Source organism: Macaca fascicularis, chromosome 4 (genome assembly GCF_037993035.2).
Source record: "Macaca fascicularis isolate 582-1 chromosome 4, T2T-MFA8v1.1".
In the NCBI taxonomy this organism is placed as follows: Eukaryota; Metazoa; Chordata; class Mammalia; order Primates; family Cercopithecidae; genus Macaca; species Macaca fascicularis.
The window spans coordinates 91,152,120-91,177,461 of record NC_088378.1 but is presented as its reverse complement, the minus strand read 5'-3'; the positions used below and the strand labels follow the sequence as shown (position 1 = coordinate 91,177,461).

Here is a 25,342-nt window from a genome sequence, read left to right as displayed (position 1 = left end):
CTCCAGAAATTCTCTTGATTTATTCTCTTACTCTTTATTATCTTATTTCATCAATTATTTCCTTTCTCAACTCTTATCTTCAACTTCTCTCTTCCTTTAGGGTCCTTGTTCTGAATCTAGAAACATGTTTATGTCTCTCATCTGAAACAAATGAATAAAGACAAAACAAAGCAAGCACAACCTTTCCCTTGACTCTGCATCCCATTGGTTTATTCAACGTTTGTTTCCTGTGTCTACTATGTGCCACTGTTCTGGGGGCTGCATGGAGGCAGAACAGTTGCTTCTCTCCTGGAGCTAGGGAGATGATTCAGATAAATAAATATATATATATATACACACACACACACACACACACATATAAGAAAAGCTACAGCTACACCTTTGTTATTCAAGCCTAGGCCATTTGGAGTCTTGGTTAGAAGGCCTTCCACTGGCCCTTCCAGCAGGCTGATTTAGCTTTGGTGACAGGGCATGGGCTGGATATTAGGCCTCCTGACCTCCTGCCTCCCATAAATCTGCACAAGGGCCCTCAGCAGCCCCCTTCTCCTCCTTCCTCCCAAGCCTGCTTAGAAGAGTAGCCTGTAATTGCACTACCTACTCTTTAACCAGCAGCAACCCGGCCCCAATGCCTGCCACATGACCTCCATGCTAGGGTCCATGGGGTTTGGTTCTTAATTACAGGTCCTTGGGCCTTAGACATTATTACCCATTTCTCCACTGGGTTCCACCTTCTCTTGTTCACCTCTATGTCCCTAGTTGCTCTTTCTGACATCAGCTATCTTCTCTTCTCACTTTATGTTTCCAAGAAGCAATCTCACCCATCCCCCATCTTTAATCACACCACCTCACTGATGAACCCCAAGTTGTCTTCAGATCTCCATTTCCCAATTCCTAAGGCCTAGCTTCATGGGTATGTGACTGGTGCAGTGGCACAGGACACCATGCTCAGAAGGGCCCCTCCCTGGGGATTTAATGCTCTGTGGTCACCATCTTGGAATTCTTAAAAACGTTATCTTTGAAATTCGAATTGGTATCCTATAAGTCTATCAGTCTGCTCAGGCTGCCATAACCATGTACCACAGACTGGGTGGCTTAACCAATAGAAATTTATTTTCTCACAGTTCTGGAAATGAAGGCCAAAAGCAAGGTGCCAGCAGGGTAGGCTTCCTCTGAGGGCCATCAGGAAGGGCTCTGTTCTAGGCCTCTCTCCCTGCCTTGCAGATAGCCACCCCTATGCTGCCTCTTCACATTGCTGTCCTTCTGTCACCATATGCCCCTTGATGTCTCTCTGTGTGTTCTAGGCCCTTCTTATAACATCAGTCAGATTAGATTAGGGCCCACCCATATGATCTCACTGAACCTAATCACCTTTTTAAAGGCCCGATTGCCAAATACAGTCACATTCTGAAGTACCAAGGCTTAGGATACAGGAATTTTGGGGGACACCATTCAGCCCATCGCAGCAATTGAAGTCAGATGAGGCAATGAAGCATGCACTTAGGGCTTAGAGTCGTGGCTCTCTGTGGTCCTGCTTTCTGCCACCTTCCCAGGACACACTCTTAGGTGCCTCCCTGCCTCTTGGCCTTCTGGCCACCTAGCAATCCCTTCCTTCTACACTTAGAAGGGCACAGGGGTGCAGGTGCTGGGAGGACCAGGGCCCAGCCATCCTTGCCCAGGGATGTCAGTGCCGCTGCATGTTTGGAGGTGATTTGGCAGGGGCAAGTCTTGCACCCACCCCAATCCAGGTATCCAGCATATCCTGGTTGATGTTGCAATTCCCTGGGATTTCCTGTAGTCCATGGACCTATGGAAGGCTGTGGGAAAGGAAAGTGACTTCCCTACTTCCTAGCCCTGGGTCATTCAGCCTCTTTGAGAATCTGACTAAAGTTAGATAACTTCTAGCCTGGAAAGTTGACATACATAGACAGCCATGATTTTTATACATATTAAGGGAGTGATGAACTTCATAAAGCTACTCTGTGCACCTCTTGTGATTTGGCCCTGCTTACCTTTCCAGCCTCATGTCAACTCTGCTCTCACCATGCTGCAGCCCTCTTGAATTGGCATACCCATTCTCAGAATGCATTGTATCCTTCCATGCTTGTGTTTTTGCAGATGCTCTTTCCTCTGTCTACCATATGCTTTTCTTCATTATCATTGTAACAAACTTCAAAATTAAAATTACATTCTATCTTCTTAGAGAATCCTTATTGTCATCTCCTACTTCCCACAACCTAAGTTAAACCAAGTGCTCCCCAAGGACCTCCATCAGTCTAAAAGATTTATAATACTAAGTTTTTATTATTTCCTTACCTTTGTCCTTTCTACATGATTGTGAGCATTTTGAGGACAAGGACTGTGTTTTAATCATTGCTATTTTCCTGGTGTCTAGGACAGAGCTGAGCACAGTCAATGTTTGCAAATATCTGTTGAAAGATCAAATGAATGCATTCCTGAATGAACAACTGAAAGAAGAGAAGTATGAGCTTGTGGTGAGCTCATTTTGGAGCCAAACAGTGCTGGGTTTAAATCCTGGCTCTCTTGAAGACTAGTATTGTGACCTAAGGAAAATTACTCTAAAGCCTCAATTTTCTAATCTCAAAATAGGGCAAATGGAATTTATCTCAAGACAAACCATTGTCAACTTATATTGATGAACAACAGCTATAGCTACATATAACTCAGTCCTGTCACTAAATTTCTGTGAGTTATCTTGGAATGAAAAGACAAAAAAGACAATGAAGCTGTATTCTTGCAGATTAATTTATTAACAACAACAGTAAAAATATACTCACTGAATGTCTACTGGGTAGAAGACATTATGCTAGGACCTGTGGAGAAATGAAATGTAAATTAATATTTGGCCTATGGAGAAGTTAAGGAATACAGTATAGGCTAAATTTTAAAATAAAGTAGAAAGTGTCAGATGCCATAAGAGAGGTATCAGATTTTAGATTAAGAGTTCGTTTGTAGCTGAGACAATGAGGAAGGTTTTCTGGGAGAAATGGTGTTTGAAATGAACCCTGAAGGAAAGGTCAAAAGATTTTTGCTGACAGTGGAGGAAGGAAGATGGGAATGAATGCAACCGTGAGAAGGTGGAAATACCTAGGAGAGAAATGTGGGCTCTGCCATCCTATTATTGTCGTTGTTTCACCAGATGCTGCAGTTTCATCTTCTGAAACTAAGGGTTAGTGACCTGCCTTTTTCACAAAGTACAATGTGCCCTGGTTTTCTGTCTGGAGGCATTGACACTCTGCCCAGAACAAGGTCACCTGATGCCAACAGCTAAGGCAGAAACTGGCCTGTTCACGCCGTAGCCCCTTAGAAGCAGCAGTTCTGTCACTCTGTCTCGCGATGCCCTGAAGACACTTGGCAGAGGCTCTACAGCAGGGGTGAGGAATCACATCCCTGTGAACAGGAATGTGCAACTGAAACTGGTGTGGACACTTGGGGAATGACTAACAAATCTTATCACAGATTGTCAAATTATGTTATTTAGAATCAAACTGCTTGTGAATGAGGCAGAAGATATACACACATGCTGTAAAGATGGTTTTCTCTAATGAGCAGTGGTGATGAGCTTTTTTCCATATGTTTGTTGGCTACATAAATGTCTTCTTTTGAGAAGTATCTGTTCATATCCTCCGTCCACTTTTTGATGGGGTTGTTTCCTTCTTGTAAATTTGTTTAAGTTCTTATAGATTCTGGATATTAGATCTTTGTCAGATGGATAGATTGCAAACATTTTCTCCCATTCTGCAGGTTGCCTGTTCACTCCAAATGCCCATCAACGATAGACTGGATAAAGAAAATGTGGCACATATACACCATAGAATACTATGCAGCCATAAAAAAGAATGAGTTCATGTCCTTTGCAGGGACATGGATGAAGCTGGAAACCATCATTCTCAGCAAACTAACACAGGAACAGAAAACCAAATGAGCATGTTCTCACTCATAAGTGGGATTTGAACAATGAGAACATGTGGACACAGGGAGGGGAATATCACACACCCAGGCCTGCTGGGGGGGTGGGGGTCAAGGGGAGGAAGAGCATTAGGACAAATACCTAATGCAAGCGGGGCTTAAAACCTAGATGACGAGTTGATAACAGCAGCAAACCACCTTGGCACATGTATACCTATGTAACAAATCTGCACGTTCTGCACACGTATCCCAGAGCTTAAAGAAAAAAAAAAAAAAAGATGTGTTCAAAATATTTCGTTTTACACGTGGTAATGAAACTGAGCTTTAAAAAAAAAAAAAAAAAAACCAATCAGTGATGAGATGTCATTTCCAGGAATCGTTTTCTGGCACCACCAGGTTGAGTTTATCACACTGCCACCAGCCTGCATGGGTGCTGCATTTCCCCTGCTACTGTATAATGGTGGTTAAACTATGGTTCTGGGGGCACCAGGCTTCCTGACCTTGAAGGCAAGCTCCTCTATTGACTAGCATATGACCTTGGGCAGTTCTTTTAGCCTTCCTAAGTTACAGTTTCTCATCAGTAAAATGGAAATGGTGGTAATACCTGCCTAATATGGCATATGGAGAGTAGTAAAAGAAATGACTAGTGCAGTAAAGAACATCTCAGTGCCTGCCACACAGCAAGTGCTTTCTCTCCAGACACTTCTTTCTGTCTCATCTCTTTTAGATCTTTACTCCGCTGTGAGGCCATCTTTGACCATTCCATTTAAAATGCACCCCCTACCTCCAAACATTATCCCATTTCCTCCCTTCTTTTTTGTCCACCGCACTTCATCACTATCTCACATACTATGTATTTTAGTTATTTGTTATGTTTATGCCTGTCTCTTTAGTAGAACGCAAGCGCCAAGCATCCGTATTCCCAGATCAATGCCTGGCATACAATATGGACTCAAGGGAGAAAAAGATGAGCCAGCCCTGCTATGCTGAAACTACTCCCGGCCCAGTGCTAGCCCTTTGGGACCCGGTTTGAACGTTTGACTGCCCTTTGACACCTGGACCAGTGGGCAGGAAGAGAAACTAAAATCGAGGTAGTAATTTAAGTAGCACATTATGGGGGACTCTGACCTTATTGAACTTGAACTTAATGCTGCCGATTTTTCATAAATCTCGATTCATGCTACCCCACTCCCTCTCGCTCAGCTAATGAGCTCCTCCTGTTACCCAAAGTTTACCCGAGAGACCCACTGTAGTGCCCGGGATAGCAAAGAATTCTCTGACTCAGGCTCTGACCCGGACTCGGAGAGGCAAAGCGAGCAGGAAAGGGATCTGCAAAGCTCACCTCCTCTTGGCCAAGGCGGCCTCGCGCGGGTGAGGCGGCCCCCGCGCTGCAGCCCCGGCTCCAGCGCCCCGCGCCGCCTCCGCGGCGGGTCGGGAGCGCGCGTCTCCGCCGCACCTCGGAGACAGGAGCTACTCGCCCGGTCCTGGGCGTGGGAGACGGCGGCGGCTGCGCTCGCGCACCTCGGAGGAGCCAGGAGCCGGAACCAGGGCCAAGCCTGCGGGCCGGGGCGAGCCAGGCGGTAACCACGGGCGGGACAGGGCGCCCAGGGCCGAGCAAAGCCCGGGCGCTGGGTGCGGGGCGCGTGCAGCCTTGGTCAAGGCAGTAGGGCTTGCTTGGGCTTGGGGGCAGTCTTTAGTTTGGAGGGGCTAGAGAATGGGGTGCGAGGAGGAGAACTGTGATGTGAGGACGCCCAGGGGAAGAGTGTGGAGCCCGCGGAGAGCACCAAGTTTAAAACCTTCCCGGCAGCCCGCTGATGTGCGTGTGGACGCCGCTGGGCGTCCGAAAAGCCTGGAAGCGGCGGCGCTCGGGGCTTGGGTGGGCTTCCTCCTCTCCGCTGGGCCCCAGCGGCAGAGGCACACCCTTTCCCGCCGGTGAGAAAACTTTCCTTGCTGCGGCCCTCCTCCTGCCTTGGTGCCCTGCAACTGAGAGAGCTCCCCTGGACTGGGGAAATGTGCTGGCTCCGGGCCCCGGGCGCGCACCCCATGCATTGGGCAGGGTTCTCAGATGATCCCTGGCTTGACAGTTGTATTCATTTTATTTGAACTGGGGAGCCTGCTCTGCTCGCAGGTCATTTTACTGATTAGAGGGAAATAGGGGTTTCATCCTTTCCCCGCTGCCCCACCCCGCAATCCCCCCACCCTCCCGAGCCCCGTGCCTTCCCATCCTTTGTGTAATTGAGGAAGGCAAAGAGTAGTCTCTGCCGAAACCTGTTTGGAGGCGTTGTGGTTTCCACAGCATGTTAGATGGCACAGAATCTCAGCCACTACTCTGCATTTAGTTTGACAACAATGAAACACTCTGGTGTTTTGAAAGCAAAGGAAGCTTGAATGAATGTGTCCAGGCAGACGAGAGAAGGGAACTCCCATGCATAAATTAATTCTTACGAAAACCCCAAAAGTAAGTAGTGTTTTCAGTTTGCAGGTGGAGAAAATTAGATTGCGATATTAAATACGTTTTCCAAGGTGACTCCCCCAGTTAAGTAATAGTGGGCAGTAGGGGTCTGGAAGCTAGGACTGTGAGTCTAGTGTCCTTTAGGTACATTGCATGGGATACATAGTCAAGAACAGGTGCCAGAGAGTGACATGGGCCTGCAAGGATAAGGTCAGGAAAGCCAGAGGCCACTGTGAGCTGGGGTACCCACAAGGAGTTTTGTTCTTATGAGGAAGACCATCCAGGGTTTATGGAAGAATAGATGATATTAACAGGTGATAGGAAAAGGAAGAGTTTCTTCCAGTCTGTATCTTTCTTTTCAAAATGGGAAGGCCAGCCTAAACCCTTTAAAGAGGGTCTCGAAGCCCGAAACTGGACTGGATGTTCAAAGCCCGAATGGCAGACGTCCTAGAGTAGTGAAAGCAATTATAGTCATCTTTGTGCAGGTATGAGAGATGAGAACGGACCCAGGAGAATTTTCAAGACGGAAACATTGAATCCTCAAAAGAGGGAACCATTGAATCCTGGCAAGGTTCTAGAACAAATTCTTTAAGATAGCTCAAAACTACCTAGGGAAGCATTTACAAAGACTTATGCCAAACCAACTCCCTTCCCTTTTCTAGCAATCTCCTGGGCTATAGATCAGGGTATGCTGTATCCATTGTCTTCAAATGGATCAGTTTAGTGAATTGCAAACAGCAGTTTTTAAAACATGAAAACCAAAAGAAAGAAAGATATCAGAGTGCATTGCATGAGCAAGGGGAAGTACTGTTTTTGGAAGCACCGCTGGTGATGCACGTGTCCTGTTCTGCATTGCTGATCCTGCTGCCTCTGCGTGAGTGTTCATACCCATTGCTGGCTGCCCCCTTTCAGCCTTCTGAGCTAGGCCCACTCTGGTCACAGTGGGGATCATCTTCTTTTACCTTGCAAATTATATGTCATCAACATATTCTGGAAAGGTGTTCGCTTCCTCCTCCCCATTTCTGTCGGTCCCCAGACGCTGAAGTATTTTGTCAGTCAGAATTCATCTCTGAATTATTTATCTGTGAACTTTTTTTGATAGCCACAGTTCATAGATAACTTTTATCAAACATATTAAATTAGTCCAAATTGTATAAAGAGAATATCACATCTGTCCTTTTTAGCTTTCAAGTGAAATGTTTTTGTTATTTGGAGTACAAAAAAACAATATGCTTATGATATTTGTGTAATATATTTAAGGAACTGTTATTATACCAAGCTATGATATTTGGAAGATTACCAGATAATGCCCCATTGTGTCATTGATGAGTCAAAAAAAGACTCATCTAGTCTTTTTTTTTTTTAATTTTTCTTATTTTGGCTTTTTTTTCCCCTAAATGAAATATCAAGGTAAATATATGAGAACCTCTCCATAACTCTTGAACCCACTGGTTACTTCAAAAGTATGAGGGTTCATCATGCAAAGAAATATGAAGAAATGTTTAAACAAACAAAACGAAAAATAATATGAGGGCTGAGCAAGGAGGCTTTGTTGAACAGATTTACTTCCTTCATCCCAAAGATAGTGATGGGGCCATCTGAGGGTGAGTTGAGCTGTCCATGTGCCTCTTGCATTTGGGGCTCACACAGTGGCCTAGGCGGCTGGATCACTCACTTTCCCAGAGTTTGTTGGGCAAAGGATGTCTGAAGATGATCTGGGAGCCAGGTTGGGGCCACATGGGAGGAAGGGCTGGCCTAAGGGCGAGGACATCTGGCAGCAGAAGTAGGAATGAGCAGCCAGCTGAAGGAAGGTGAGTATTACTAACGCACCCATGTGAGGTATGAAGATAGTTAATTCAGTCCTGTCCTCCTGCTTTGATCTTGGAGTGATTTGAAACTGGCCAGCAGTTGAGTGGATGTGAAGAAATAGCAAAGAAGTTTACCTTCCCCCAACCCCAGCAGGAGACCAGCATGCAGCAGGACATTGCTGAAATAGGGCAGATTCATGTTATAATGGGTCAGAGTTTCTTTTGTTTCCAAAGATTAGATATTTTAATTCTTTTAGGTTTTTATATTTCTTATTTATTTATTCATTTGAGACAAAGTCTCATTCTGTCTGTTGCCCAGGCTGGAGTGCAGTGGCATGATCACAGCTCACTGCAGCCTCAACCTCCTGGGCTTAAGTGATCCTCCCATCTCAGTCTCTCAGAGAGCTGGGACTACAGACACACACCACTATGCCCAGCTAATTTAAAAAGGTTTTGTTTTTTTTTTTTTTTTTGTAGAGATATGGTTTTGCTATGTTGCCCAGGCTGTTCTTGCATTCCTGGGCTCATATCCTTGCCTCCACATCCCAAAGTGCTGGGATTACAAGTGTGAGCCGCTGTGACTGGCCTCTTTTGGGACTTTGAAGTTGTTGCATGAGCAGAAACATCATGGGATCTACTCAAGTATTTGTTTGAGGGCAGGGAAGATGAATCCTTGAATATATTTTAAGGAGCAATAGAAAACCAAAATACAATTGACATTTGAGCAGGCCCCACAAGTTGTGCTAGCTCAGAGTAGGTAATATATGCTTGGGTTAAAATTAAGTAGAATAGCAATCTGTGTTTATTGTTACATTTACTTTTGACAAAGGAAGACTTAGAGGCAGAAGCAGTTAGAAAAGGAAAGAAAATGTTTATTTCCCCAGAGTGCAAGGGAGTCAGACTTTATAAGACTGGCCCATCAAATAAAATCACAGTAAATACTTGAAAGAAAATATTCCCCCAAATTACCAAAGTTCTCCATGTACATTAGTCTGTTGTTCATGATGGAAAACAATTTTCTCGCACAGTTACCATATTCCTAAAACTTGTGACTTGTTTTCAGACACCAGCATAGCAAAGAATCAAGGGAAAAATGGTTTCTTTAAGGGAGTGAGATGTGTTTGAAATTTTATTTTGGAGACCAACTTTCAGGCAGGGTGATCATGTTATTTTTGCTTCATGTCAGGGTACAAAGTGATTTTTTTCTTGACTGCAGTGTGAGAAATACTTAGTACTATTGGAGAAGAGGAAAGTATGCATTTTCCTTGCAAACATGATTCTGCAGTCCCTTATAGTATTGTTGAGATGTGAGGTAAAAAAGCAGAAGTTGAGAATATCTCTATGAGATGCTAAAATTATGTATGTTAAAATCTGAGTTTAATTGTTGCTCATGTTTCTGTTATCAAGACCTGTGCAATTTTTGCCTCACTAGAGAACATTAGTAAAATTTCATAACCCTTCAAGTGAAAATAGTTTGTAAGCTTCAAATAATTCTCCTGCACGGTGCATTTTGTTTTCTTCTTGCATGTCCTTGGTAATAGCAAAAACAACAATCACTGGAAGGCAGAGCAGACTGAGGGAGGCGCTTCTTAAGGATTAGTTTTGAAGTTGCCTGGTTGAACAAGAGAGAAAAATTAGGAGCTGAGTGAGGGAATGTGGTTATAAACGTTTTCTATCTTTCTACAAACCTTTGTATAGATTATTTCAGGAAATATAATTCTATCTTGTGTGGGGAAAAAAAGAAGAGAGAGAAAGAAACAAAATTAAGATCAACTATATCATATAAAACCTACATCATATTCCTACCAGTGTGATATGGTTTGGCTGTGTCCCCACCTAAATCTCATCTTGAACTGAATTCCCATAATCCCCATGTGTTGTAGGAGGGACCCACTGGGAGGTAGTTGAATCAGGGGGTGGGTTACCTCCATGCTGTTCTGATGGTACTGAGCTTTCAAGAGATCTGATGGTTTCAGAAGAGGCTTTCCCTGTCTCCACTCTGACTTCTCCTTGCTACCGCCATATAAAGAAGGAAGTGTTTGCTTCCCCTTTTGCCATGATTGTAAGTTTCCTGAGGCCTCCCTAGCACTGCGGAACTGTGAATCAATTAAACCTCTTTCCTTTGTAAATTACTCAGTCTCATGTATGTCTTTATTAGCAGCATGAGAATGGACTAACACAGTAAATTGGTACTGAGGTAGTGGGGAACTGCTATTAAAGATACCAGAAAATGTGGAAGCGACTTTGGAACTGGGTAATGGGCAGAGGTTGGAACAGTTTGGAAGGCTCAGAAGACAGGAAAATGTTGGCAAGTTTGGACTTTCCTGGAGATGTAGAGGGCTCGGAAGAAGACAGGAAAATGTGGGAAAGTTTGGAACTTCCTAGAGACTTGCTGAATGGCTTTGACCAAAATACTGATAGTGATATGGACAACGAAGTCCAGGCTGAGGTGGTCTCAGATAGAGATGAGGAATTTGTTGGGAACTGGAGCAAAGGTGACTCTTGCTATGGTTTAGCAAAGAGACTGGTGACATTTTACCCCTGTCCTAGTGATCTGTGGATCATCAGAGAGATGATTTAGGGTATCTGGTAGAAGAAATGCCTAAGCAGCAAAGTGTTCAAGAGGTGACAGAGCATAGAAATTTTGGAAAATGTGCAACCTGACAATGTGGTAGAAAAGAAAAACCCATTTTCTGGGGAGAAATTCAAGCCAGCCGGTTGCAGAAATCTGCATAAGTAACAAGGAGTCAAATGTTAATTGCCAAGACAATGGGCAAAATGTCTCCAGGGCATGTCAGAGACCTTTGCAAGCAGCTCCTCCTATCACAGACCTGGAGGCCTAGGAAAAAAAAATGGCTTTGTCCGCTGGTTCAGGGCCTCCCTGCTGTGTGCAGTCTAGAGACTTGGTACCCTGCATCCTAGCCATTCCAGCCATGGTTAAAAGGGGCCAAGGTATAGCTCAGGCTGTAGCTTCAAAGGGTTTAAGTCCCAAGCCTTGGCAGCTTCCATTTGGTGTTGAGCCTATGGGTACACAGAGGTCAAGAATTGAATTCTGGGAACCTCCACCTAGATTTCAGAGTATGTATAGAAATGCCTGGATGTCCAGCTAGAAGTATGCTGCAGGGGCAGAGCCCTCATGGAGAACCTCTGTTAGGGCAACATAGAAGGGTAATATGGAGTCAGAGCCCTCACACAAGTCTCCAATGGGGCACTGCCTAGTGGAGGTCTGAGAAGAGGGCCACTGTCCTCCAGTCACCAGAATGGTGGATCCACTGACAGCTTGCCCCATGCACCTGGAAAAGCCACAGACACTCAATGCCAGCTGTGAAGGCAACCAGGAGGGGGGCTGTACCATACAAAGCCACAAGGGTGAAGCTGCCCAAGGCTGTGGGAGCCCACCTCTTGCATCAGCATGACCTGAATGTGAGATATGGAGTCAAAGGAGAATATTTCAGAGCATTAAGATTTAATTACTGCTTTATTGGATTTCAGACTTGCATGGGGCCTGCAGATGTGAGACATAGAGTCAAAGGAGATTATTTCAGAGCTTTAAGATTTAATTACTGCTTTACTGGATTTCAGACTTGCATGGGGCCTGTAGCCCCTTTGTTTTGGCCAATTTCTCCCATTTGGAACAGGTGTGTTTACCCAATGCTTGTACCCCCATGGTATCTAGGAATTAACTAACTTGTTTTGTATTTTATAGGCTGATAGGCAGAGGGACTTGCCTTGTCTTAGGTGAGACTTTGGACTTGAACTTTTGAGTTAATGCTGGAATGAGTTAAGACTTTGGGGAACTGTTGAGAAGGCATGATTGTGTTTTGAAATGTGAGGACATGAGATTTGGGAGGGGCCGAGAGTGTAATGATATGGTTATGCTTTGTGTCTCCACCCATCTCATCTTGAACTGTAGTGCTCATAATCCCCATGTGTCATGGGAGGGACCTGGTGGGAGGTAATTGAATCATGGGGGCAGTTATCCCCATGCTGTTCTCCTGATAGTGAGTTCTCATGAGAGCTGATGGTTTTATAAGGGGCTTTCCCCTTTTTGCTCACACTTCTCCTTGCTGCTGCCATGTGAAGAAGGATGTGTTTGCTTCCCTTTCCACTGTGACTGTAAGTTTCCTGAGGCCTCCTTAGCCATATTGAACTAATGTGAATCAATTTAACCTCTTTTGTTTATAAATTACCCAGTCTCAGGTATGTCTTTATTGGCAGTATGAGAATGGACTAAATCTTCCACTGAATTATCCCAACAGGAGAGGAGAGTTAATCCTTATTTCTAGGATTCTGAAGCAGAGGCCAAAGGTGGCAGGAGCAAACATTTATTTGGTTCTTACAGTTTACTCTGTAACATATCTGCACTTATTTAATATAAAACATAATCCTCCAGGTCCTGTATTATTGATACTCCAGGAAGATGAACCAGGTATGCCTTGAGACTCTGGGGACTATTTGGGATCCTTAGACCTAGGCAAGCTGAGGGACACTACATTCTTGCCCTCACTTTATAAAGCCCCTCTTTTCTGGCCAGGCCCCTCCCTGAAAGATGAGGAGGCTATGGTGTGCCTTGAGCCTGCACTGCCCTTGCACCCCAAGCTCTGGTTTGCTTATAATTGATTGTACTGAGGTGGCAGTGGGTCCAGTAGGTGGAGAAACTACAAGAGCTACACATCCTAGTTTAAGACCCCAGGCCTCAGAAGATAAGATGTCATTAGAAAGTTCAGCTTTTCTACTGCTCTGCCCTAAGCTCTTAAATAAACCACTGCTCTAGCTTACATTTCCATTTCTGCGGAACAGAGCTGGAAATACCTGGTACCGAAAGGTGACAACACGCTAGCAGCCCTCGCTCTCTGCGCCTCCTCGGCCTTGGAGTCCACTCTGGCGGCGCTTGAGGAGCCCTTCAGCCCCCGCCCCACGGCACTGTGGGAACCCCTCTCTGAGCTGGCTAAGGCCAGAGCCGGCTCCCTCTGCTTTTGGGGAGGTGTGGAGGGAGAGGTGTGGGCGGGAACCGGGGCTGCACCCCCAACGCCCGCAACGCTTGCCTGCCAGCGTGAGTTCCGGGTGGGCGTGGGCTCGGCAGGCTCAGCACTGGGAGCAGCCGGCCGTCGGCGCCAGCCCCCCGGTAGTGAGGAGCTTGGCACCTGGGCCAGCGGTTGCAGAGGGTGTGCCAGGTCCCGCAGCAGTGCTGGTGTGCCGGCACTGCGCTTGAATTCTCGCTAGGCCTCAGCTGCCTCCCCGCGGGGCAGTGCTTGGGACCTGCAGCCAGCAATGCCCCAGCTTCCTCTCCTCCTGCGGCCCCCCGAGCCTCCCTGACAAGCGCGGCCCCCTGCGCCTCGGCACTAGGTCCCATGGACCGCCCAAGGGCTGAGGAGTGTGGGCACACAGCTCGGGACTGGCGGGCAACTCCGCGTGCAGCCCAGGTGCCAGATCCACTAGGTGAAGCCAGCTGGGCTCCTAGGTCTAGTAGGGACTTGGAGAACCTTTATGTCTAGCTAAGGGATTGTAAATACACCAATCAGTACTCTGTATCTAGCTAACCTGGTGGGGACTTGGAGAACTTTTCTAGCACTGTGTTTAGCTAAAGGATTGTAAACGCACCAATCAGCACTCTGTGTCTAGCTCAGGGATTGTAAACACACCAATCAGCACTCTGTCAAAATGGACCAATCAGTTCTCCATAAAATGGACCAATCAGCAGGATGTGGGTGCTATCAGCTAAGGGAATGAAAGCAGGCTGGAGCCAGCAGTGGCAAATCCCTTGGGTCCCCTTCCACACTTTGGAAGCTTTGTTCTTTTGCCCTTTGCAATATATCTTGCTGCTGCTCACTCTTTGGGTCCACACCGCCTTTATGAGCTGTAACACTCACCACGAAGGTCTGCAGCTTCACTCCTGAAGCCAGCAAGACCACGAACCCACCAGAAGGAAGAAACTCCGAACACCTCTGAACATCAGAAGGAACAAACTCCAGACACACCCTCTTTAAGAACGGTAACACTCACCACGAGGGTCCACGGCTTCATTCTTGAAGTCAGTGAGACCAAGAACCCACCAATTCCGGACACAGTACCTCTCCTTTTCACTCGTTTGCTAAAAGAATGGTTCAGCTCAGAACCGTAACAAATAGTGTGTGATATGGTGTGTGCTGCTTGGAGACAGATACTACGAGCCAAAAATACAAAGTAGTCTTGTTTGGCAAGTCATCCTCACAGTGATTTAAGACACGGCCAGTCTCTCTTATTCTTATTGTGCCAAGTGTTTCAAAAACTCCACTAATTAGAATTTAAAGAGTGGTTGATTCCCTGGTATTCTTAAAATGATCTAATTTGAAAGTTTAAGATCTTTAAAGTTTTAATTCACTTAGCCAGGCTGTTTTAGAATAGCAGCTATGTAAAACACTATGACTCAGTGAGAGGCCAAGTCTAGTCTTTGGGGAGTCTGATGTATACTTTCTTGCTGCTAAAATGAGAGATTCAGATAATCCATGTAATGGGATTTGAGAGAAGAGAGAGATCCTCGTGTGGTGAAATAGTTGGAGAGATCTCTTTGGAGGAGGTAATATCTGATCCCTACCCACAAGGGTAGACAGGAATCTGGAGAGAAGGAAGAGGAAGTCCAGCTTGCAGGTGGAACTGAATGGGCAAAAGCTCAGAGGACCATCTTTGAGGGTTTCCCCACCCCAGGTTCCTGTACCATCATGAGCCCTCCCTTTTTTAATGACCCTGTTGTTTCTACTGTCTATGTCTTCAGGCTTTTTTGTTGCCCCTTAACCCGTATGTGTGTGTGTGTGTGTGTGTGTGTGTGTGTGTGTGTGTGTCGGGGTGGGTGTGAGGGGGTGGGTGGGTGTATTTGAAAAAGTGAAGTTCATTGTGTGGGAGAGGATAGTTTGAAATAACAAGCCTGAATGAATTCTTTAAGAGCACAGTCTGCAATCCTTGACTTTTTGACCTCTACTAAATCTTCCATAGTTAAACAACAGTGTTTAGAATATCCTTGTTGATCTGAATGGACTCATAATAATTTTAGCATGTTTAAAACTAGTGCTCTTTCTCCAGGAAGGGCATATTTATGAGAACTTAGTGGACGTGTTTGCTGAAGATGGCATGAACTGGAATAGATTAATGACATTTTGTAAATATTTTCTTTTCAAAAATGTATTTATTTTTTAGTTATAGTAAGAGTGATTGGTATAAAGTAAGCCATTTTAAATGGACTTCCTGGGACAGTTTAATTAGTTCACCAAAGAGAACATTGTTTTCCCCAAATTAGTTTCAGCACTGTTATTAATTTGCTTGGGCTGCCATAACAAAATACTGCAGACTGGGTAGCTTAACCCACAGGAGTTTATTTTCTGTTTTCTTTTTTTGAGACGGAGTTTCGCTCTTGTTGCCCAGGCTGGAGTGCAATGGCAGGATCTCGGCTCACCGCAACCTCCGCCTCCCAGGTTCAAGTGATTCTCCTGCCTCAGCCTCCCAAGTAACTGGGATTAGAGGCATGCGCCACCACGCCTGGCTAATTTTTGTATTTTTAGTAGAGATGGGGTTTCTCCATGTTGGTCAGGGTGGTCTTGAACTCCCGGCCTGAGGTGATCCACCTGCCTCGGCCTCCCAAAGGAATTCATTTTCTCACAGTTCTGGGGACTGGAAGTCCAAGATCAGGGTGCTGGTCACGTAGGTTTACTCCAATGGCCAGAAGGGAAGCTCTGCTCCAGGCCTCCCTCCTTTGGCTTGCAGCCGCTGCCCTCTTGCTGCCTCTTCACATGGTTGTCCCTCTGTGCATGGGCTCCCTTGATGCTTTTCTCTGTGTGTCCTAATCTCCTCTTCTTATGAAGATATTCTTCAGAATGGATGAGGGCCTCATTTTAACTTAATTACCCCTTTAAAGGCCCTATGTCCAAATACAGTCACATTCTGAGATACTGGGTGCTAGGGCTTCAACATATGGATGTTGGGGGTGGGGACACAATTCAGTCCATACAGCACTGTATTCACATTGTAGTACAGTAGGGGCTCCACACCCGTGGGTTCCACATCTGTGGATTTAGCCAATTGTGGATGGAAAATATTTAAACAAGAAAAGGATAGTTAACTAGATTTGAACAAAAAAAAAAGGATACTGAACATGCACAGACTCTTTTTTTCCTTGTAATTTATTCCCTAAATAATACAGGATAGCAAATATTTACATAGCATTTATATTGTATTAGGTATTATAAGTAATCTAGAGATTATTTAAAGTATACTGGAGGCTGTGCATAGGTTCTATGCAAATACTACACCGTTTTATACTGGGGACTTGAGAATCTCTGGATTTTGGTGTTTAAGAGGTCCTGGAACCAAGCCTGCACAGATGCTAAGGAATGACTGAATATATGTATACACAGTGAATGATGGTAGTGACGCTGGACATGCTGGACATGGGCAGCCAAGATGAACTTGAATAAGGTGTTGGTGGAGCTGTCAGGTGCAGCCGATGAGGCTGCGAGGGCAGAGATCCAAATCTGCATTGAAGCCAGTAAGGTCCTGGAGTTGGCAAGCCTGTCCCCGAGACCTATGTGCTCTGCAGCCACCTCCACAAATGACCTGCCCCCACCCCTCACCCTTCCTTAAAGATGAAGAAGCCTGAAAAAAAAAAAAGGTATACACACAGGCTGGGCATAGTGGCTTACACCTGTAATTCTAGCACTTCGGGAGGCTGGGGGTGGGCGGATGACTTAAGGCCAGGAGTTTGAGACCAGCCTGGCCAACATGGTGAAACCCTGTCTCTCCTAAAAATACAAAAAGTAGGTGTGGTAGTGCACGTCTGTAATCCCAGCTGCTCAGGAGGCTGAAGCATGAGAATGGCTTGAACACAGGAGGCAGAGGTTGCATTGAGCCGAGATCGTGCCACTGCACTCCAGCCTGTGTGAGGAGCGAAACTCTGTCTCAAAAAAAAAAAAAGTATATCTAGACACACACACACAATGTGTATGTTCACATGTGTGTGCTTTCACATGCATGTGAACACATATACACACCCATAATACAAATAGATACAGACCACTGAGTTTGTGATACAAGTGAAAAGCAACTTGATAATTTTGTTAAGTGACAGAATCATAGATCTGGAAGGACTTTCACTACATCCCTTTCAGTTCTTTTCCTTTGTTTATAGGGGGTGAATATTTCAGCCATAATAGGTAGCTCTCATGTGAATGTAGTAGACGGAGGCAGTGTCATGCGAACCCCCATGGAAGTGTCTGCTTGCTGTGAAAATATTGATGTCAAACTGCTAGTCTTCCTGTCTTGCAGAGGACTGCCTTTATTGTGAAATTACATCTTCTCTACTTGGAGGGTGTTTAAGATAACTGTCTACAAAATGATAATTATTAATGATAGTTGTTTTTAAAATTTTTCCTTACTTTGCAAAATAAAAATGCTGGCAAGTCTGTATTCCAGGTCCATGAAAACTGGCTGGTCTCTAGAAAACATTCCCCAGAGACTGGATGGAACCAGTTTAATGAAATTAAGGTGCTTCCTTTTTGTTGTTGGGAAGCTGCTAATTTTAAATGTAATCCATGAGAAGGGCCTGAAAGCTTTGGAATGATAATCTGTGGTGGACTTCTCCTGAAATGAACTGGGGTAATGACAGGTACAACAGAAGGTAAAGCTTATAATAAGGAGAATTTGACCGGGTGCGGTGGCTCATGCCTGTAATCCCAGAACTTTGGGAGGCCAAGGCAGGCAGATCATGAGATCAGGAGATGGAGACAATCCTGGCTAACATGGTGAAACCTCGTCTCTACTAAAAGTAGAAAAAATTAGTCGGGTGTGGTGGCATGCGCCTGTAGTCCCAGCTACTCAGGAGGCTGAGGCAGGAGAGTCACTTGAACCCAGGAGGCGGAGGTTGCAGGGAGCTGAGATCACGCCACTGCATTCCAGCCTGGGCCACAGAGCGAGACTCCATCTCAAAAAAAAAAAGGAGAATTTGGGAAGTGGCTAGTGTGTTTCCAGGACTGGTCAGGGTGAGAAGACCATGAACTGGCAAAGCACACATATTCTGCCACCTGTCTAAGACTCTCCCAGGGGTTGAAAGGGGTGATTCCTCATAGCTTAGAGGGAGTGTTCCTTTTACTTGAAAGGGAATCCCCACAGGGCTGCTGAAAAGAGCAAAGCTGGATCCTTGAAGGTGGACCAGGGAGGAAGGATCCACACAGGGAGGGGTGCTCAGATGTCTCAGCACCCTCTGTCATCCTCTGGGGTTCTCTTTTGCTTCAGAGAGTTCTCATTACCCTCCCCTCAAGTGCTATGATTGGGAAGCACTGCTTCTCGTTATTTTTTAAAAAATTATTTGTATTATTTAATTAATTTATTTATTTTTGAGACAGCATTTTGCTCTGTCACCCACGCTGGAGTGCAGTGGGGTGATCTCAGCTCACTGCAATCTCTGCCTCTTAGGTTCAAGCAATTCTTGTTCCTCAGCCTCTCAAGTAGCTAGGATTACAGGCATGCACCACTATGCCTGGCTAATTTTTGTATTTTTAGTAGAGATGGAGTTTTGCCATGTTGGCCAGGCTGGTCTTGAACTCCTGGGCTCAAAGCAATCCACCTGCCTTGGCCTCCCAAAGTACTGGGATTACAGGCATGATCCACCAAGCCTGGCCTAAAAAAAAAAAAAATTATAAACAATATTTAGAACTTTTTTGTATTTTGGTTAAATATGCATAATATAAAATGTACCATTTTTGAATGTACAGTTCAGTGGCATTAAATATATTTACATTGTTGTACAACCATGACAACTATCCATTTTCAGAACTTTTTCATTATCTCAAACTGAAACCCTTTACTGGTAAATAACAATTTCCCATTTCCCCACCCTTAGCTCCTGATAACCACCATTCTGCTAGGTTGGTGCAAAAATAATTGTGAATTTTGCCATTAAAAGTATTTGCAAAAACCACGATTACGTTTGCACCAACCCAATACTTGCTGTCTTTAAGAATCTGGCTATTCTAGGTACCTCATATATGTAGAATCATGCAATATTTGTCCGTTTGTAACTGGCTTATTTCATTTAGCATAATGTTTTCAAGGTTCATCAAAGTTGTGGCATGTTTCAGAACTTCATTGCTTTTTAAGGCTTAATATTGCATTGTACATACAACATTTGGTTTATGATTCATCTGTGATTGGACACTTGGGTTGTTTTGACCTTTTGGCTATTGTAAATAATACTGTTATGAGCTTAGGTGTGCATAAATATCTGTTCAAGTCTCTGCTTTCAGTTCTTTTGTGTATATATCCAGAATTAGAATTGCTGTATCATATGGTTATTCCATGTTTAAATTTTTGAGAAACTGCTATACTGTCTTCCACAGTGACTGTACCTTTTTACCTTCCTACCAGCAGTGCACAAGGGTTCCAGTTTCTCTATACCCTCACCAATACTTATTTTCTGATTTTTGATAATTACCATGTTAATAGGGTGTGAAGTGGTATCTCATTATGAAGATTTCTTTTTGATAGTTGGTTCTTTGACTTGACACTAGTAATTAAAACGTGCTTTCCCTAACAGTTTAGAGATAGAGCAAAAATAAAGTAGTCATGGGAACTCAGAAAACCTAACTGTAATAAAAGTGACTGACTTGGTATTCTATTGGTCCTCTCAACTAGCCTAGAATTTTTTGAAGGACAGACCAAGAAAAGCAAGGTCTAGAAAAGGCTAGAGTTAAGCCTATGCCTTTCCTGTGATTGGGGAAGCCAGCTCCACCATGATAGCATGTTATGGTGGCAACAGGACATTGACATTGGAATACAGGACGGCAGTCTAACACGTAGACACACATGTAGTGGGATGGAGCATTACGGTTCTGTTTTGTCATATTATTACAACTCCCTTGTCCTGATTCTACTTTCACCAGCTAATCTTCTGATCTGAAATTTTTATTCAACAAATGGATATGCTCGTTATAAATCATTCTGCTATGCTTGATTAGCATGACTGAGTCCATAAGGGCTTTCTCATCTCTGGAAAACTGAAAATTCAGTTCCCTGAATCTGTAGAGCCAGGGGCAGAGGTGCAGTCGTATCTCAGGGCCATGCCTCTTCTCTTCTCTGGAAATTTTCTCCAGATGGAGACTTTACAGCTTCTTTCCTGGGTGTGTAACATGAAATTCTTCTTGATGTCCAGCTGAAGTCTATTAGAATGGGACTAACCTGTGGAGCACTACAGAGCCAGGAAACACTCACTTTAAAAATTACTTCTGGCCGGGTACAGTGGCTCATGCCTGTAATCCCAGAACTTTGGGAGGCAGAGGCAGGCGGATCACCTCAGGTCAGGCGTTTGAGACCAGCCTGGCCAACATGGTGAACCCTTTCTTTACTAAAAGCACAAAATCTAGCCAGGCATGGTGGTGCATACCTGTAATCCCAGCTACTAGGGAGGCTGAGGCAGGAGAATCGCTCGAACCCAGGAGGCAGAGGTTGCAGTGAGCTGAGATTACACCACTGCACTTAAGCCTGGGCGACAGAGGGAGACTCCATCTCAAAACAAAACAAAACAAAACAAAAACTTCCTAGCCTGTTTACTACCATATAGGTGCCCAGGCATAACAGGAAGAGGTAGATTTATGAATACAAACTGCTTGTCCCCTTTGAGACACCAGCTGGTGAAAGAAGGGTGCCAACTTCTTAATTAAGCAATTCTTTATTTCAGGTGGTGACTAAATATCAGTGTAAAATATTAAGTCCCATTTCTGTTTTTGGAAGTTATTCTTCTATTGGCATTGATTTTTCTGTTAAGATGGAAGAAGTCTTCAGGCTTGGGAACACTTTTTGTTTGCTGCCTTGCTGCTGGAAACAAGTTGCTGAGTGCACAGGAGAAGCAGGGATAGGCAGGAAATAGATACATCCTGAATTCTCTGTCAGCTGTCAGTCACCATTTTTTGAGGACTGCTGAGTAATTGAGTACTTTCTAGGAAACACTAGAGAATGGCATAAAACTTAGCAGTGTAGAGAAATTTGGGAAGTATGTCCATTTGAAAAGGAAGAGCCCAGCATGCGTACGTTTGTGTGTGTGTGTGTGTGTGTGTACGTGCGTGTAACATCTCTAGACTGAATTGAGTGGCCAGAGCATCAGACTTCAAAAGAGTCATACTCGAGTCAAAATAGTAGTAAGGAGGAGAAGACTACAAAGTCCTGGAAGCATGATCTTTTTTATTTAATTGGAGGAAAGAAAAATCCACGCCCCATGAAAGACACCACTGACTTGAAATGGATTCACAGAAAAAGAATCAGCAGACCTGGGAATTAAGTGGGAAGTGCCAGTAGAAGATGGTGGTTTACGCAGACTCTATAAAAAGGAGAAGTAAACTGGAGAATAGCACCATGTTACTGGTTTTAAAGCACTGCCCTGGGAGGACACTGTGGCAGCTTTGATTGAGAGGGTCAAGCATGATCCCTTGCTGGGAGGTGCTGCCTTATAGAGATGCTTTAAGAAGATCCAGCTGGCTTGGAGTGTGATTCATAACGTTGAAGTCTCTCATTTTCTATATGACCTTACCCACTTAGACATGGGTAAGCTGGGTGCACCATTGTTCTGTGCAAGGAGGAAATTAAGCTTCTAAAGTTGCAATTCTGAAGTTCCCACTTTGGGCTCATCAGCCGCCAAAGTGCAGCGTGGCTGAGCTTTATCTTTGGTTTCTCAAGTCTCTTTGCTGGAAGAGAGAGAGGGTTATGAGTCACAAGGGTGACTTCTCTATGTTGTGTGGGGGACAGTCATTCCTGGAAGTAAGAGGAAGAAGGATAAGAAGAGGTAACTAACAAGACCTTCCTGGCCTGGGCCAGAACAGAGGTTGGTGGTCCTGGGTGGCATGCCTACTTTTGGAGTTTGAGGATTGAAGAGGAAGGTGAGAGAGTCATTGCAGTTGGGAATTTTGATCATCTGACTGGCCATTAGGTCTTCCCCTGTACAAACTGGTCAGCATAGGTCTTTGGATTTGCGGCATTGGCTGGCAGTTTCTTGGAATGCCTTAGTAGCTGCGCTGTCAGTTGTGTGCATGTTTGTGTGGGGGCATGCTCATTTTTCAGGGTTTCTGGCACCTTTTGGATTCTTCTTAATGTGCTAGTCCTGTGCCTGGGTTAGTGGTCACTTGAAAAACTCATCTGCTGATGTTGACCCCTTAACATGGAAAAAAAGTGTCTAACTCCAAAGAAGCAGCCCCCTTGCTGTGCATACCATCGTAATCCACTAAGGATATTGACACAAAGCCATTTATTCATAGAATAATGGCTTTATGATTAGAATAGAATTTATTCATAGAACTACTTTGGGAAGTTCTATGTCTGAGTACATCTCCTCAAATTCAGGGAGGTGGAGAGAATTGCTTGATCCATTTTTAAGAAGGTAGAGAGGGCTGGGCACGGTGACTCACGCCTGTAATTCCAGCACTTTGGGAGGCCCAGGCAGGCAGATCACCTGAGGTCAGGAGTTTGTAGACCAGCCTGGCCAACATGGCGAAACCCTGTCTCTACCAAAAACACAAAAATTAGCTGCATCTGGTGATACGTTCCTGTAGTCCCAATTTCTTGGGAGGCTGAGGCAGGAGAATCACTTGAACTCAGGAGGCAGAGGTTGCAGTGAGCCGAGATCTCACCACTGCACTCCAGCCTGGGTGACAGAGGGAGACTCCCCTCAAAATAAAAGAAGGAAAAGAGGCCAGGTGTGGTGGCTCATGCATGTAATCCCAGCACTTTGGGAGGCCAAAGCAGGAGGATCGTTTCAGCCAGGGAGGTCAATGCTGCAGTGAACTATGATTGTACCATTGCACTCCCACCTGGGCAATAGAGTAAGACCTTGTCTCAAAAAAAGAGGGACGGGGAGGAAAAGAGAGTGCCCAGGAGTGGTATAGGAACCTGGGTTGGAGCGGGAAAGATTGGATAGTCCGAAGAAGGGATGAAAGTGATGGGAATGTGGGTTGGAGAAGAGGTGATGGTTTAGTGAGAGGTGTCTGGGCCTGCTCACCACGCTTTCTCTGTTTGGGTTTGTGATCTTCCCTCTTCCCTGACAATGGGCTGGCCTGGGCCACACTACCCTGTGCACACCTGGAAAAGGTAAGCTTCCTTTCAGGGCTAGCTTTGGGATGCAGTCCTAATCTTCATATTTGCTTTTGTTGGCAATGATGCTTTCAGCTGCTCAAAAGAGCAATTTAGTCTCTCTGATGTGGAAGCTTGTTTAGGATATGTTTCTGTCAAAGAAGTTATTTTTCATGACTCTAATATCATAAAGAAATCTGACATTAAGAAAATCTCAGGGTGGGGAGGGTGGTTCTCAGGAGTGGTAGCCACACAGACAGCAGCTGCCCGTGGAGCTGCCGCTTCCTGCTGTTGTGTTCAAGACAGAGCAGCTACCGGCCTGTCAGCACCCCAGGGAGTGAGGCTCAGTGCCAGGCTGCCTCCCTTACTGCGTGGATGGCCCAGATCATGCACACTGTGGTGGAATAGCAGACTCAGGGGGCTGCTGCTTGGACATGCTGGCAGTTCCCAGCTTATGTTTCAGCAAAGCTTGGAGAGTCACTGCGGGCTTGGTAATGGGGATGACGCAGAACACTTCCCTAGCACTGCCTTATGTTTGTTGTTGGTCCTTGTGCATCTGATGGCCTAAGCTGGTTAATTTGAGACTTGCATGAAAAAATAATGCCTCGTCGACTTTTTCAAGGGCACTAGGTGACTGCTTTAAAGAAGAGGTCAGAGGTTCTGTCCTCCAAACTATCTTTGGGATTCAAGAAGTGAGAGGAAAGAGCCAGTGGAGACAAATGCCTCTCCTTTTGTTTGAAGGCTACTCAGGCAACTGGTGGCTGCTTGGGGAGAGCTGGTGTCACATTTCATTCTGCAGAATGAGAACCTCCTGTAGGCTGGCTCTGTTATTCAGTCATTCTTGTCTGTCAGTGTTGGTCAGAACTTTACTCCTCTCTTCCCACCTTCAGGACTTTTGCACATATAACTTATATTACCCTTTGGTAATGCCCTTTAGTAATCAATCCCTAAATAGTTCATTTAGATGAAAGGGGATAGTGTAAGGGGGAGAAAAAGAAGGCATGTCTCTATTGTAGGGTGGGTGGTTGATATTCCTTACAGTTCACTCTTACACAGACACATTTTATTGACTAGTTCCTGACCAGCCCTATGAGGGTGATGTTACTGCTGCTTTCTGACTGGTCCTGTGGACCCTGGCAGCCACAGATGAGGGTCCCCACTGTGTGCTGACTTTGAGAACAGCTCTCAGTTCTGTGGTGCTCTGAATACACACCCTCCATCTTTATTTTCTTCATTCCTTTAAGTACTTTTCACTATTTTTCTGTTCCAGATGAAGTTGAGTGCCTCCCTCCGCTCTGCTGTTATAGTAGTTGTAATGTTGATTTCTACTAAAAATGATATGATCAAACCACACTTCATCTTATTTTCCTTAATAAAGAAAAAAAGGAGAGAAATACTATTTTATTTTTGAGTTGGTAGAACAGCATGAATCCCAGGATGTAAATGTTGATCATTTTAACTTTCAAATGATCTAAACACCTGTAAGTAATTTTTGGTCATAGTTTTATTTATTTGTCTGGGCACCGTGGCTCACAGCTGTAATCCCAACACTCTGGAGGGTGAGGCAGGTAGATTGCTTGAATCAATCAGTTAACACTTGGTGCATTTGGTAAGAATTGGCTGGCCAGGGAGTTGGGTGTGTCTGAAGAACAAAGCGAGGCTTTTCTATTCAAGATCAGCATTTCTAATTAATAGTTGTGTGGCCTGCTAATATTTGTCTTAATTTTTCATACAACATCACATTTAATTTTTATAGCAACTCCATGAAGTGGGTACCGTAATCATCTTCATGTTACTAGTGGGAAAACTGAAGCTCAGATTTTTTTTTTCATGGCTCTATAGCAGGGATTGGCAAACTTTTTCTATAATATAAGACCAGAAAGTAAATATTTTAGGCTTTTTGGGCCCATCCTTTGAACAGTATGATGACATGGGGTTAGACTCCTTTTCTGTGGAGTCATGTCTGGGATGGGAAAGAAGGGGTGAGGGAAAGGGGAGAGTGATGCAGAAGTGTGGCAGAAGGGTGGTGGTGGTGATTTTGCCCCAGCTTCCCTGAGGATTGTGCCCTGGAGGCAGTGGG

General features: G+C 44.8%; 1 protein-coding gene across 4 annotated transcripts in view; it reads left to right on the top strand.

The window, feature by feature from the left end:
* Positions 1-5,205: 5,205 nt before the first annotated feature.
* MRAP2 (melanocortin 2 receptor accessory protein 2) overlaps positions 5,206-25,342 on the top strand; it is a 50,724-nt gene continuing 30,587 nt past the window's right edge. The window contains exon 1 of one of the 4 annotated variants that reach the window (XM_065543765.1): positions 5,206-5,298. Coding sequence is in view for 2 of the 4 variants with exons in the window: in XM_065543763.1 (XP_065399835.1) it covers positions 5,642-5,859 (218 nt within the window). In the remaining 2 variants the exon portion in view is untranslated. Of the gene's footprint in view, positions 5,299-5,334; positions 5,508-5,588; positions 8,191-25,342 lie in introns of those variants that run through there. The other 3 variants (XM_005552441.3, XM_065543763.1, XM_005552440.4) reach the window with 3 other exon arrangements.